This window comes from Elephantulus edwardii, unplaced genomic scaffold (genome assembly GCF_000299155.1).
Source record: "Elephantulus edwardii isolate Elephantulus edwardi_28Jun2011 unplaced genomic scaffold, EleEdw1.0 scaffold00131, whole genome shotgun sequence".
NCBI classification, from domain to species: domain Eukaryota; kingdom Metazoa; phylum Chordata; class Mammalia; order Macroscelidea; family Macroscelididae; genus Elephantulus; species Elephantulus edwardii.
The window spans coordinates 3,618,150-3,633,932 of NW_006399881.1; the positions used below are offsets into that span (position 1 = coordinate 3,618,150).

The following is a 15,783-nucleotide window of genomic DNA, read 5'->3' on the forward strand; positions in this document are numbered from 1 at the left end:
CTGAGAGAGACTTCACCTTGAGTCATAAGGAAAAGGGGATGGCGTATTCTCTTAGTTACTTCCTGCTGAAAAGGGACGCTGTGGGTTTCAGGGTGAAGATCTTCTCTCACTACTCTATTATTGAGATGCGGTGATGTCCATTTGAGGACTAGGGTGTGCCTGCTGCATACCCTTTCAGTCACTTGCTATACATCATAGAGTTGGACAAAGAATAAGGATGACAGAAGAATCAAGAACTCAGAAATCAGTTCATCTACCTTGGGACAACTGATTTGATTTGATTTTATTATTTATTTTATTTTATTTTTATTTTCCTTTTTCAACATCGAAATATAGTTTTACCCAGCAATTCTGCTACTAAGAGTATACCATAAAGAAACCAGAGCTGCCACCCAAACAGGTATATGCACACATGTATATCTTGCTGCATTATTCCCAATATCAAAGGGACGGAAACAACCGAAGTGCCCAAATGAGTGGATAGAAAAACTCTGGTACAGTTACACAATGGAATACTACACAGCACTGAAAATCAATAAACTCATAAAACATTACACAATATTTTGCAGCAATGAATGATTGTTTTCAAAGTGAAATACAGGGCATAGGGAGAAAAATGTGCAATAATGAATGAATGAAAACAGTTACACAACATGAGTGACCCTGGAGGACATTATGCTAAGTAAAATAACTCAGTCACAAGAGGACAAATATTGCATAAGACCACTGTTAAAAAACCCGACTGACATTAGGAGTTGGGGGAAACTAGGCAAAAAAGAGATCGATAATGAGCACTGCATTGGAATAGATGAAGGAAAGAACTGTTTAAAAAGGAATATGATTAGGCCTTGTTTGTATGACAACAGTCCAGAATAAGAGGTACATTGAAAAGTAGACTAGGGGAGGGATAGGGGAGGGAGAGAGGAAATTGTGCAACAGTGAATGAATATGGAAGTAAAAATGAATGGGGGTAGGGGAAAGGGAGGAAAATATACAACAATGAATGAATGAAAATCCACCTTGTCAGTAAACTTTTGTTAAAATCACAACTTAAAAAAGAAAAAAGGATGAAAGAAGAACTGATTTCTTTGAGCTCTTGTGTTGGCCCAGTGGTGAGAATCTTTGTCTTCTTGAGCTTCAATCCATATTGAAGGCTGCAGTCCTTGACCCTCTGCAGCGAGCTCTTCAGGTTCACCTCACTTTCAGAAAGCTAGGTTGTATTGTCTGCATAATGCAGGTTGTTGAGAAGTCTCTCCAATCCTGATGCCACGTTCCTCTTCATAAAGCCCAGCCTCCCCAGTGATCTGTTCTGCACATAGATTGAAAAGGTATGGAGACAGGATGCATCCCTGACGCACTCCTTTCCAGATTTTGAACCATACACTGTTTCCTTGTTCTGTTCTAATGATTTTTCCAGGTCTGAGTATAGGTTTCTCATGAGGACAATCAAGTGTTCTGGAATTCCCATTCTCCTCAAGGTTAGCTACAGTTTGTTGTGATCCACATAGTCATTGCATAGTCAATGAAACACAGATTGATACTCCTCTGGTACTCTTTGCTTTCAGCCGAGATCTATGTGACATTAGTGATAATGTCTCTAGTGCCACAACCTCTTCTAAATCCAGCTTATTTTTCTGGTAGTTTCTGTCGATACATTTTCCCTGTCATTTTTGGATAGTCTTCAGCAGCATTTTGATTGTGTGTGATATTAGTGATAATGTTCAATAATTTCCATACTCTGTTGGGTCACATTTTTTTGGAATGAGAATAAATGTGAATCTCTTCAATTTAGTTGGCTAGGTTGTCCTCCACATTTCTTAGCACAACCTGGTGAGCATGTCCAGGGCAGCATCTGTTTATTCAAATATGTCAATTGGTATTCCATCAGTTCCTGGGGTGTTCTTTTTTTGCCAGGTCTTTCAGAGAAGTTTGGACTTCCTCCTTCATCACCATTGTTGTTTCTTTAAATTCTTCTGTGTCAACCAGTTCTTTTTGGTACAGTGACTCTGTGTACTTCTTCCATCCTCTTTTAATGTTTCCTATGTCATTTCGTATTCTGCCCAAAGCATCCTTAAGCAACTTGAAGCTGCAATTTATTCTTTAGTTCCTTCAGCTTAAGAAATGCTAAGCAAATATGGCTCTTTTGATTTGTTTCTTGCACATTTCTTTTTAATACTTTGCTTTGTCTTCTTGAGCTGCCCTTTGAAGTCTTCTGTTCAGCTCCTTGATGTCTTGTTCTCTTTGTTTTGGCTTTTCAGCACTCTGGTGCAATATTCAGAGTCTCTTCTGACACCCCTCTTGGTCTTTTCTTCTTCCTCTGTCTTTGTAATCACTTTTGCTTTCTTCATGGATGATATTCTTGATATCCTCCCACCACTCATCTGGTCTTTGCTCATTGGTGTTCAAGGCCTCAAACCTGTTTCTGAGTTGGTTTTTAAATATACAAGTAGAATAGACTGAAGGTGAAAATTTAATTCCTGTGGATTTGACTTGACCCTCCCTAGTTGTAATTTGAATTTACATGTGAGTAGTTGATGGCCTTCAAAAAATTTTAATATTATTTGAGTGAAAGTGTTTAGAGCACATTGGTTTTCCATTCAACAGTTTATACACATTATGTCTCTTGGTATTGATTATCATCCCCACCTGGTAACAGCACCCTCCCTATGGCTCCCATTTCCATTGGTCCTTCTGTCCTATTCCACTTTCTGAGCTTTATCCCTGGGAGAATGTTACCTCTTTGATCTTTAATGGTAGATTGTTTAAGGAATGCATTCTTCCTTAATGTCATTGATCACTGTATAGGCCTGTCTCTTATTTGGCTAGAAATTAATTTTGTGTCTTTTTATTGCTGAGTTGTATCCCATTAGGTAGGGCACAGTTAAGCATTCACTGATTGAAGGGCATCTTAGCTGTTTCTGATTTGGGCTGTTGTGAATTAATCTGCTTTAAAGGTGAGTGGTTGGAATCCACCACCTGCTCTGTGGGAGAAAGATGAGCAGCCTCCTCCAATATGATTTACAGCCTCTGAAAACCCACTGGAAGGTCTTTTCTGAGCTGGTTCTAACTTTACAATAGACAGCAAGAACAAATCACATGGGAAGAGGTTGCCTATCTTTCTTGCGTGTAACACCGAGTGACTTAGAACTGTGTTCGCCTTGGTAGCACAATATATTAGCAATAAAACAAGGAAAAAAAGGGCCAAGTCAACTCATTCAATTCAGTAAGCTTTTATTCAGCGTGTATTGTGGCAAAAGTACTGACAGGAACAGAGATAAGAAACATGTATATTTGCACCAAAAGCTTACAGTGTAAAGAGAGAGAGAGCCTAGGACTCAGTCATTTATGATAAAACAAGACAGTGTATTATCATATCAAGGTTGTTGAGAGAAATGTATATGAGCTTCTCTTGGTGTGAAGCTCAGGTAAGAATTGGTGTGGTGACAGCAGTCAGGCTTAGGTGAAAAGGAGTACAATTGAGAGTCTGTACAGGTTGGGGAGTTTCTCAGGGTTGACCTCTTGGGAAGAACATTGCAGAAGGGGGGCTGTTTAGCCACTGTGTTATCAGGCAGAGGAAGGAAGGCTTTACCCTTGCTTACCTCTCTTTGATATCATTTGTTAAAGTGGAATTCTGAGAGAATGGCCTAATGCTGTATCTTTAACTAAGTGCCCTTCCTGGACTTTGAAGATACAAGGATAAGCTTTTCATCCTCGAATGTCCATCTGTCTGATGGCTTGATGAAAAAACTTGTGGATTTATTGAAATACACATGAATATATCCTGGGGTGGAATGCAAAAATTATGTGAGTTTTTGAACGAAAACCTCTGAAGGTATCTTAAGCAAACAAACTGTTGCTGCGGAGTTGGAACCAACTCAGCTGACCTTTGGGAGGCTATAAATTGCACTAGGTGAGGCTGTTCCTTGGAAAGGGACATCATGTTTGGAAAGATGGAGGGTCTGCGAAGGAGAGGAAGACACCTACTGAGATGGATTGACACAGTGACTGCAGCGGTGGGTTCAGTTGTGTTAGAGATGAGGACGGCACAGGATAGGGCAGGGTTCAGGTCAGGAGATACAGGATAGGGCAGGATCTAGTTGTTCACAGCATTGTTAAGAGTTATTTGTACTTGACTCAACAGGGCACCTAACAACAGCAACGTAAATTGCACAGGAAAGCCTTGCCCATCTTTCTCCCATGGAGCAGCTATTGAATTCAAACCACCAGGGAGGCACAGGCTTTGGGTTAGCAGCACAATTTTGGGTCTAGCATTCACTCTTCTCTCCTTGGAGGGGTCATGGTTGTGTGCTGTGGAATCCCTTCTGACTCAGAGCAGCCCTAGAGGACAGACAGGAAATTCCCAGTAGATAGATAGCCTAGGCTGTAAATTTTTATGGAAGCAGATGGCTGAATCCCTTTGGCAAATTCACGGAGCATTCCAACTGAAACCAAAGGGCACTGAGAACCGGTGGTTCCCTCAGGAAGGTTGGCTTGTTTGTTTGTTTGTTTGTTTGTTTGTTTACATCATACCCCCTGGTGTAATTCTCATTTGAGCATGAACTTTTTGTAGTTTCTCTTGCCCACTCTCAAGACCTGCTATTTCTTTTACATTAAAAACAAAACAAGACAAAACACCCTTCAGTGACTTCCCGGTGACTTTGGGATAAAGTCCAAGGGTTAGCCTGATAAGACAAAGCCTTTTAGGATCTAGTTCCTGTTAGACTCTCCAGCCTCCCTTCTCATCTCCCTTTATGCACTGCCAACTTGATTCTCCCCTCCAGCCCACACCAGAACTTCAATTTCCTCAGGCTCACTCTTCAGACACTCTCAAAACAGAATTGCAAGAGCATTCTTCATCCTTCCTGAAGCAGGCTTTGACCTTTTATCTGGCTCCCTCTAATCTAGCCTGTTGATTGCCTTTTGATTGAAGCTCAGATACCATTTCCTGTCCAGAAAAGCTTTCCTTAACTTCTCAAGTCAAGCTATGTGCCCCTTCCAAAGGTTCCCACAGCACTTTGCACTTCCCCCTGTAATAGCATTTAGAGCACCAATGTTGTCATTTCCTGTTTACTTGTTAGTAGCCCTCACCACACTGGGAACCTGTGTCTTGACTTAAGTGGCTCACACGTGAAGTCTTGAAGTCTTGAATGGTTGAAAGGATCCAAAGCTAGAGGATGATACTTGGGCTGGGATGAGGACCCAGGACGTACAGAGCAGCTCTGGAGTGGCGCGTTCATTCGAGCTCAGGGATAAAAAGAGCTGACTCCCAGAGGAATTGGTAATGAAGGGGCCAAGGGTCTTGAAAAGAGAAGCAGGAACTTGTGTAGCACTGAGAGCTCTTATTGTAGAATTAATTTTTTTAATAAATAAAAAAATCATTTTTTACTGGTTTGCTTACAGAGTTCATATACATTGTGTTTCACACTATCCTTCATTCACATTGTGTTTCATACAATCATTCCCATTGATTATATTTTATAAAATTAATCAGCATTGAACTGTGTTGACCATTGCCCTGTCTTTCTAGATCCCCACCAGATTTTTCCCAGTTCCTTTACTCACCCCTCCATCCATCCATCAAATTGTGTGACCCTGTGATTTCCCCCCATCCATCCTCACCCTTCTGCTCCTATCATCCCCCTACCCTTGGATCCTCATACATGTTTTACTAGTCATCTATTTTTGCAATAATGATATTATACAGCATTTGTCCTTATGAAACTGATTTCGTTCATTCAGCATAATACTCTCCTGTCCCTCCCATGCTATGTAGTAATTTTCAAAATCACTGTTCCAGAGTGCTGCATAGTATTCCATCTTGTGAAATTCTCAATCCATTCTGTTGTGGTTGGGCATTTGGACTGTTTCCATGTTCTTGTGATGGTGAATAACACTGCTGTACAAGTCTCCATTTGTACCTCAGTTCTCATTTTATCGGGGTATATTCCAAGTAGTAGAATAGCTAGGTCAAATGGAATTTCTATGTTCAGCTTCTTTTAGGAAACACCAAACTGCCTTCCAGAGTGGTTGTACCATTTTACATTCCCACCAACAGTGTATAAGAGTTCCAGTCTCTCTGTATCCTCGCCAACATTTATTGTTTGCTGTCCTGTTAAACTTTGCCATTGCTACTGGGGTGAGATGGTATCTCATTGTGATTTTTATTTTCATCTCTCAGTTTGCCTGTGATTTTGAGCATTTCTTCAAGTGACTGATGGCCACCTGAATGTCTTCCTCTGTGAAAAGTCTTTTCATATCTATTGCCCATTTTGTAACTGTGTGCTCAGTCTTTTACTTGTGGAGGCCCTGTAGAATTCTGTAAACTTCTGTTAAGAGACTCTTGTCTGAAATGGTATTGCCAAGTGTTTTTTCCCCAGTGAGTAAATTTTCTTTACACTCTGTTAGAAAAAGTTTTTGATGCCCACAGGGATTTAATCTTTAGAATGTCCCTTTCATCAATTTTATTTTCTCCTGGTTGTGTATTTCTGGCTATATTTGTCAGCCTTTTACTATCATGGGTTAGGCCTTTTAAGCTTGGTCATACATTGTCTCTTAAGATCTTTATGGTTTTGGGCTTTACCCTTAGGGCTGTGATCCACCTTGAGTTGATTTTTGTATGGTGAGAGGTGTACATCCTGTTTCAGCTTTCTGCAGGTAGCAGTCCAGTTTTGCCAGCACCATTTGTTGAAGAGGTTGTTGTTTCCCCATTTGATAGGTTTTGTTTCCTTGTCGAATATCAGTTGACCATAGGTAGATGGATACATATCTGGGTTCTCAATTCTGTTCCATTGGTCTATGTGCCTGTCTATTGTAGATTGTTAAGATGCCTTTTAAGTTGATTGTGTTCCCAAGCTTCTTATGGGGTAAGCTCTGTTTCTTGCCCTGGAGTCATTTATTTCAAACAACCAGGGAAAACCCTCAAAGAGTCTTATGTTTATATGAGGATCAGGAAATGAAGGGGGGAAAAGTCTTAAAACTGTATCTGTTCAGGACTGATTCTGTGTATAACAAGAAAGAATCAAGAGGCCAATGTTGACTTAGTCCTGGGTTCTTCAAGACACTGGCGGGGAAGTGCCTTGGAACCTATATTATGTTATTGTTAAGTGCCATTGAGTTGTAACCAACTCATGGTTGACCCTCCAGCAGGTTTGTAAAGGCAGTAAATCGTGCGGGAGGAGATTACCCATCCTTCTCCCACAGAGCAGCTGTTGGATCTGAACCCCATACCTTTTCATTGGCAGTTCAGCTCCTTACTACTAAGCCATCAGAGCTCCCTTGGGAGGTATACTTGGTGTCATTGTTAGCGGCTTTGAAACATGGCAGCCTCATATGTTATAGAGTAGAACTTTTCGGTAGGGTTTTCTTGTGTGCGGTCTTTATGGAAGCAGTTTGCCAGGCCTTTCTTCTGCAGTATTTCTTGGTGGGGTCAAATCACCAACCTTTGGGTTTGCAGCCAATGTCAAACCACTCATGCAGACTTTCTTAGTGCAAGTGACCAAAAGAGCATCCACTCTGAGTAAATACATTATCAAAAACTGGACTAATTAACCTGAAAAATACTTCTGTTTCCTGGTCTGCTGCTGCCTTTTGCCAAAACCAGTAGCTGATGGTGTTTGAACTAGCTTTCAGCTAGCAGTACAAGGCATCACTTTCTTAGGCTCTCGAAGAAATCCCAAGACAGGAATGGCTCACTGACACCCAAGGGAAGCAGGTCTCAGGAGGACTCCCTACTTCTTGGCATCCACATTGCAGAGTTAGCGGATGAACCGCTGGCCTTCCAGTTGGTAATGCACTATGCTACTAGGGCTCCTTTTCTGTACTAGTTGTACAGTACTAGTTGGTATTTTAATGAATTTAAAATGAAATCAAAACTCTGTTAGTTTTTTTAATTTTTCAGCTGCTGGTGAGAGTGTAAAGTGGTGTAACTACAATGGAAGGCAGTTTGACACTCTCTCAAAAAGTTAGAAATTAAAACAAAACAAAAAGTTAGAAATAGAAATGCCATTTGACCCAGCAATGCCACTACTTGGAATAAACCCCAAAGAAACCAGAGCTGCCACCCCAACAGCTGTATGCACACCCATGTTTATTGCTGTGTTATTTGCAGTGCTAAAGAGATGGAAGCAACCCAAGTGACCATCAACAAATGAATGGATAGAAAATATGTGCTATATTTATACAATGGAATAATACACAGCACTGAAAAACAATTCATAAAATATCACACAACACGGGTGACTCTGCAGGACATTATGCTGAGTGAAATATCTCTGTCATAAAGGGACAAATATTGCATAGCACCACTGTTATAAAGCAGGTTTGAAACAAGGGTTTGGAAGGAGTATAGGATAAGAGTGGATAATGATCACTAACAGTTAGAAAACATTCCCAGAGAGAAAGAACCTCAACAATAAGAGGATAGTAAATTCTACTCTTTTGACCTTGGTGATGATCTTTCCAGAATGAAAATATGCATTCTATTCTTACCTCCAACAAAGATGTCACTATCCTCCCTAGGAAAGGGAAGAAACAAACAAGCACACAAAGAAGCCTATAAAACCTTCAAAGTTTTTCAAACATAATGTCCTTTTCTAAGACCTGACCCCTCCTGACAACATGCCCAAAGTATGTGAGGTCAAGTTTCACCATCCTTGCCTCTAAGGAGCACCTTGGTTGCACTTTCTCCAAGACAGACTTGTTTGTTCTTTTGGCAGTCTATGGAATGAATACTTCAGTATTCAGAATTCAGTATTCAGAATGAATACTTCATCAACACAATTCAAAGACATTGATTCTTCTTCTGTTAACCCTTATTTATTGTCCAACTTTCAGATGCATAGGCAATAATTGAAAAAAAAATGTGGCTTGGCTTAAGTGTATCATAGTCTTTAAATAGACACCATTGCACTTAAGTACTTGCAGAGGTCCTTGACAACAAATTTTCCCAATGGAGACAATTAATTTGCATCTTGAGGTCATTCTACCAAAAAATTATAAGGAGAATCTTAACACCTATACATTACCATATGTGTCTTATATATTTAATAACAACAGATCTTATGTATGTATTAATGGAACTGGGTTATATTGCTGTTACTTCTGAAGTAAAAATAAAGTCTTATATTCTACCACTAAAAAACCCTGAGGGAGCTCTGGTGGCCTAGTGGCAAGATGCTACACTGTAATCCCAGAGGTACACGGTTCAAATCCACCAGATGCTCTGCTGGAGAAGGAGGGGGCAGTCTCCTCCTGTACCAGTCAGATATGATTTGACGGTACATGTAAAAAATAATACAATAAGAATAAAACAAAAAAAAAACCAAAACCAAACCCAAAACACATTTTCACAGTCTCAAAAAGTTCAGTTGGACAGTGCTGACGCAGATTCTGTCTCTTTAAACCTTACTACAACTCAGAACATTTTTTTTTCTGGAACCACACTAAAAAAAAAAATCAACTGACTGCTGTCAAGTCAATTCCTACTCATAGTAACCTTGTAGGACTGAATAGAAGTGCCTCATAGGGTTCCCAACATCTTAATAGAAGCAGACAGCCAAATCTTTCTCCCTTAGAGCAGCTGGTGGATTTGAACTGCCAATGTTTTGGTACACAATCAAGTGTTTAATTCACAGTACCACCAGGGCCCCTTGGAGCCGTAGCACCTTGGTTCAGATTCTGGCTTACAGTGTGGCTTGGGGCAAATAACATCTCTGAACGTGTTTGTTAATCTGTAAAATGGATCCAAACCACTAGTCTTTGGTAGCAATAGGACCTGCTTCTGAAGATTGTTGTGAGGGCTGAGTTTTCAGATGTAAGGAGTAATTTATACCATGTGTAGAGTAGGCATTCAGCACACAAGAGCTAGCTTTATTGTTTTGGGTTATTCATCTCCACACTCTTGAAGATACAGTCAGGGAAAAGCCCATACTTTCCCTTCCCTTGCTCTGTCCCTTCTCCTTTCTTACCTTCTCCCCTTCTTTCCTCTGATTGATCTTGTCTAGAGAAAACCACAAGGGAAAGAGTGAGATCTAGTGCTAATTATCAAGCCCCAGGAATTGGTTTTGGAAAGATGGGCAGGCAGTTTCCTCCCATGTGATTAATTTCCTGTGAAAACCTGCTGGAAGATCAGTTATGCGTTGGTTCCAACTTGACGGCACATGAGTCATGGTAAATTATGTCAGACAAAACTGCCCCCCTCTGTTTCCCTTATTCCCAGAAAATTACAACCAAAAAATGTAGTCGTTTTATTTTCTCCCAGAGAATAAAAATAGTAATTTTTATTTATTTTTTTAAACCCCAGAATAAATGCCGTGTTCCTACAAGAGGTAACTCACTCATACTTTTTGCTGTCTAGTCGGAGCTGATTCTTAACAGAACCTCTGGTGGATTTCCAGAGGCTGTAAATTGCACAGAAGGAGATCACCCATCTTTCTCCCAAGGAGTAGCTGGTGGATTTAAGTCCCCATGCCTTTTGATTGATTGGCAGCGTAACTCCTTACACAGTAGGCCACCAGAGCTCACTCTACAGGGTTAGACTGACTTAGAAAGGAGCTTGACTAAGGAGAGATTTACACACACAAGCAATCAAGGCAGGAGCTACAAGAAGCTGCCGAGACGTTGTAATGAATTCATTACATTAAATATGAAATCAAAATGTAAATGAATGATTGGATGAAAAACCAATGATTTGTAAACTTTCACTTACAGAAATCTGTTTTTAAAAGAATGTTTTTAAAAAAAAAAAGAAAAGAAAAAAGAAGTGTGATTTTCACTGCCTCAGACTTGCCATGCAAATGAATTGCAGGAAAATTCTTCCCACATGAGTCATCCTCAGAGTTGGGAGAATAATCTTCAACTTGTCCTTTTTCCCCTCAGGCCTGCAGTGTGATTGTTGTGGAGGGAATTCTGCGTGTGGATTTAAACAGGAAGCGCCAGCCTGTTTTGAATATTTTAGGCTATCATGGAATCTTCAGTCAGGGAGTCTGAAAACTTTGTCTATTTAAAAGTAGCCTTTTTCTCTTTTAATACCATTTCTAAACTACAACAGAAGTGTACTTCTGGCATCTGTGAGAAGTGGAAATATTCAGTGTATAATAATGGGGGGGGAGGAGAGAGGGACCTTAAAAATGTTCAAATAGAGGAATTCTTGTCATTTTAAAAAATATCTTTATGCATGGTTTTCTTTAGTTATGTAGCAAAACCGTCACACATCCCATTTCTGTTTCTAGCCATGAGTGGAAAACAGTTAGTTGACCACGACAGTAACAAAAGCTTTAAAAGACTGCTTTCCTTTATGAACTATGTGCACTTAGGAGGAAAAGCATGTTTATTTTACTGTGCTGTGAGGGACAAGAACCTTTCTTAGATTGAAACATTTCTTTATATAGCCTCGGAGGGTGTAAATACACTGGGTGTGAGGTGTTTTTCTGAGGGTTTTAAAAACCTGATCAGTAGAAGAATCATCTGGGGAATTGCTTCCAAAAATGCTGATTCTTAGGCACCCTTCAGAACCTCCTAAGTTAGACTCCAGGAGAGAAGGTCTGAGGAATCAGCAGCTTAAATGAACATAAGAGGTTTCTGAGCTCAAAGCTCAAGGGCTTGAGATGTGGGACTTAGTTCATTTTCTAAATCCTCATCTTTTTCTGCAGAACCTTTACACAACTTGCCACCCGTCCTGTGGCTGGTGATGTAAGGTTTGACTCTGTCTTCTGCCAGTTGCTAGAAACCAGAATCCTCTGATAGGCAGTGGGGGGAAAATGCTAATGAGCACATTTGGTCAGTTTGCCCTGTGCTAGAGTGCTGTAATCATTGGGCAGAGAGAGGTGTATGTAATGGTCCAAGGAGATGATCACCAGCGTTGCTGATGCTGGAAGTCACTCAGAGGCACACAGTGGAATTAGTCACGTTAGAAAAGCAGTGGGCTGTAGAATTAGCTGTGATTGGAGAGAACTGGTAATGAAAATCAGAGAAGTCCAACTGGAGCAGGCAAGAAGTCTGAAGTGATTAGGATATGGGCAATGGGAATGTCACAGAGGGAGAGAATCCAAGAAGTTGCCCAAAGGGGAAAAATAACAGCTTTTGGTGATAGAATATAGACAAAGGAGGATGGGGAGTGATTTAAGAGTCTCTAATATGGAACCCCAGGGGAAATAAGCTCTGAGTGATAGGAATGGGGAAGACTAGAAGAAAAGGCTGTTTAGCAAGGAAGAAGTCTAGCATGGAATATGCTTTGGACCATGAATTTGAGATTAGGATTAAGAATCTCAAACGTAAAAATTCTATTGAGCAGAGGGAGTTAGGCATGGGAGAGGAATAGGGTGAGAGTGATTGAGTAAGAAACAGAAACATGCAAAGGGCTGGGGACAGGGTGTGAACAGCCTGGGAGCAGGAGGAGGGAGAAGAAGCCAGGAAAACAAAGGCAGGAACAGGCAGGGGGACCAGAGGAGGATCATGGAATTCAGTAGATGAGCATTTTCAAGAAACAGAAGATTCTATCATTTCTGTAGCTGTTTAAGATACTAATCAATTCAGTATACAATCACTGTATGCCAAAAAAGTAATATTCTTTTCGTACTACAGTCTGAAATGAAGCCACATGTGAAAAGTTTAAAAAGCTCCCCTGCCTAATTGCAAATATTGTTTCCGAAGGACATCTCCTTCAGTCATTTCTTCCCCTTGCTTCCCACCCCTTCCCCCAACACTCCCAAACTTACTTTCTTAAAAGAAATGCAAAGGGGAGCTCTGGTGGCCTAGTGGCAAGAAGCTGCACTGCAATCCCAGAGGCACACGGTTCGAATCCACCAGGTGCTCTGCCGGGAAAAGGAGGGACAATCTCCTCCTGTACTAGTCAGATCTGATTTGACAGTACATGCACACACACACACAAAATAATAAAATAATAATTAAAAAATTAAAAAAAAGAAATGCAAAAGGTTGTCTCACTTTATCTTGTAGGCACAGCAGCCTGGGAAAAATTCTTCAGTGTGAAGACATCTACAGTGAAGGTCAACGTATTGGTTGCTCCTTTAATCTGAAGGACCTCAGGGTGGAGCAAGGGAGCATCCAAATAATGGTCAAGGATAATGCAGGAAAGATCAGACCATCCTTCCATGTAGTGCCTTTAAATTCTAATGGTAAGTTTTTGAAGTCCTCGATGGTGATGGAGAAGAGAGTGTTACGTCTTTTGAACATCATAAAAAATGATGCTTGTAAAACAGAAAATGATGCTTATGGTCTTAAGATCTTCCCAAAACAATAAGAAACCATTGCTATTAAGTCAGAACCAATTCATAGCTGACCCTTCCAGTGAGTTTTCAGAGGCTGTAAGTTGCACAGGAGGAGATTGCCCGTATTTCTTCTTGGAGCAGCAGGTGGATTTGAATGATGCCTTTGGGATGGATAAAGGAAAAGATTGCAAAGGGAAAGATCTGACAGGTGGATAGTTTACTAGATGCTCCTCAGAAGAAAAGACTTAACAGTTTGTTCCAGTAAATTTTCAAAACCAATAATTCTTTAACTCATTGATATCAAGTCAGAACAGATTCATAGCTGACCCTCTAGGGGGTTTTTCAGAGGCTGTTAATACCATAAGAGAGTTCCCAGCTTTCTCCCCTGAAGCTGATAGTGGATTCAGACCCCCTGCCTTTGAGTTGGCAGCACAACTCCTTACCCATCAGACCATCCAAGCTCCCTGTTGCAGAAACACAAGATTGTTATCAGTTACCTTTCATTGATAAACACAAAGAAATACAGTGCTGTCCAGTTGGTTCTGAGTCCTAGCCACCTTCTGTCAAGTTTCTGAGGCCGTGAATGTTGAGAGATAACTGCATCATTGTTGTTTCCCAGAGGGGCTGGTAGATTCAAACTGCTGAACTTTCAGCTAACTGGACAAGCAAGCTTGTTGATTTTAATGTTTATTGAGTGGTTGTTTTGCCATAAATTTTGTTCCTGTTAACTTTGGAACATTCTAAATCGTGGACCCTGGATATCTGACTATTCTCTTGTGCATAGGATGCTGTTGCAGAAAAAATACAGCTCTATATACTTCAGAGTAGTTGGTGGTCTGTCCCACAATCAGCACTCGGCCTGGTTTTCACTGCTGATATTGAGCTTCTCTAGCGAATCTTTCCACAGATGTAATTGATTTGATTCCTATGCATACCATCAGGTGAAATCCATGTGTATAGCCTGCGTTTATGTTTCTTATAAAAAGTATTTGCAATGAATAAATCATTGACTATGCAGAAATCTATCATTCTATCTCCAGCCTCAATTCTCTCACTGAGCCCATGTTTTCCAGCTACTGATCTCACTTCCCTGTTCCCAACTTTTGTATTCCAGTCACCCATTATTATTAATACATCTTGATTGTATGTTTGATCAATTTATGACTGCAGAAGTTGGTAAAAATCTATTTCATTTAAAAAAATCTATTTCCTCTTCCTTGGCTCTAGTTGTTGGTGCATATATTTGAATGATAGTGGTATTCACTGGACTTTCTTGTATGCGTATGGATATTATCCTGTCGCTTACCACATTGTATTTCAGGATAGATCTAGAAATGATTTTTTTAATTATGAAACCAACCCCATTTTTTCTCACCTTTTCATCCCCAGCATAGTAAATCATATACTCATCTGATTCAAACTGTCCCATGCCAAGACATCTCATTTCGCCAATACATAGTATGTCAATATTTATGCGTTCCATTTCTTTCTTAACAATGTCCAATTTTCCTACATTCATGCTTCTTAACATTCCACGTTCCGATCACTAGTGTCGCCTTACAGCTGTTTCTCTTTCTCCGCATTTCCATTTCTAAGATCTCAGTTTCAGTTGCCATGTATGCTAGTCCAAGCGATAGACTAAGTGTGCTCTGTTGTACATAGGGTTTTCGAAGGCCTGTAATTTCAGAATTGGATGGCCAATCCTTCTTCCTAGTCTGTCTCAATTTTTAAATATATATAATAGTATCTGACAGACAAGCATTCTACAGAAAAAAGTAGATGAAAGACATTTACCGGTTAGAAAGACCAATATTTAATGTTGCTGCCCACCCGGCTACATGTTTGGTTGGTTTTGAGTTTTGGGGTTTTTTTTGTTTGTTTTTTGGGGGGTTGTTTTTTTTTTTAATCCACCCTTTCCCTGCTCCACCACCAACCCTTCCTACTTTTGCTTACAACATTCAACACCCATCTCCCATTGACCAGCCCCTGATGTAATGTCCTAAGTCTCAAGCAATCAGGATTTCTCTGATTCTGACCATATCATGCTGCTGTCAGTCTCTTATGATGCGGTCACTATGACTTCAATTTAACGTTCTTAAGTGCAACTGTCATGTACAGCTTCTTTTCCTGGAAGATCCTGAGAAAAAGGTCTCTTAAGCTTCCACTCCAGGATTGACTTCTTGTGGGTTAGTACCACTTGTCTTCTGTTTGCAGCCTGCTGCTGATGCAAGCAGATGGCTTCCCAGTAGAGAGAATGTGTCCTCCAGGACCAGTGTACAATTTTTAGTTCTTGGCCCGAGGGCCTGTGGTGTCCTCGGGGGCCCCCTCCTGTCTTTCCGTGGGGTACCTGGATGAGGCATGAAGATGAGGAAAGCTCTGCCTCTGTCCCTGTCCTGGATTCCCAAAACTAATTCTCTTGCAAATGGTGTCATATGCAAATTCAAGCTGAAGTTGAGGAAAATTAAGTCTGTGAGAACCAAGTCTGTCCCACTCAAATTTCAAAACCATCTCAGTAACAGATTTGAGGCCTTGAGCACCAATGAGCATAGACCAAATG

General features: G+C 40.5%; 1 protein-coding gene across 1 annotated transcript in view; it reads left to right on the forward strand.

Moving 5' to 3' along the window:
- Positions 1-15,783, forward strand: part of IL13RA1 (interleukin 13 receptor, alpha 1) — a 94,880-nt gene that overhangs the window by 45,828 nt on the left and 33,269 nt on the right. The window contains exon 9 of the mRNA XM_006893815.1: positions 12,955-13,133. Coding sequence (XP_006893877.1) covers positions 12,955-13,133 — 179 coding nt within the window. The remainder of the gene's footprint in view (positions 1-12,954; positions 13,134-15,783) is intronic.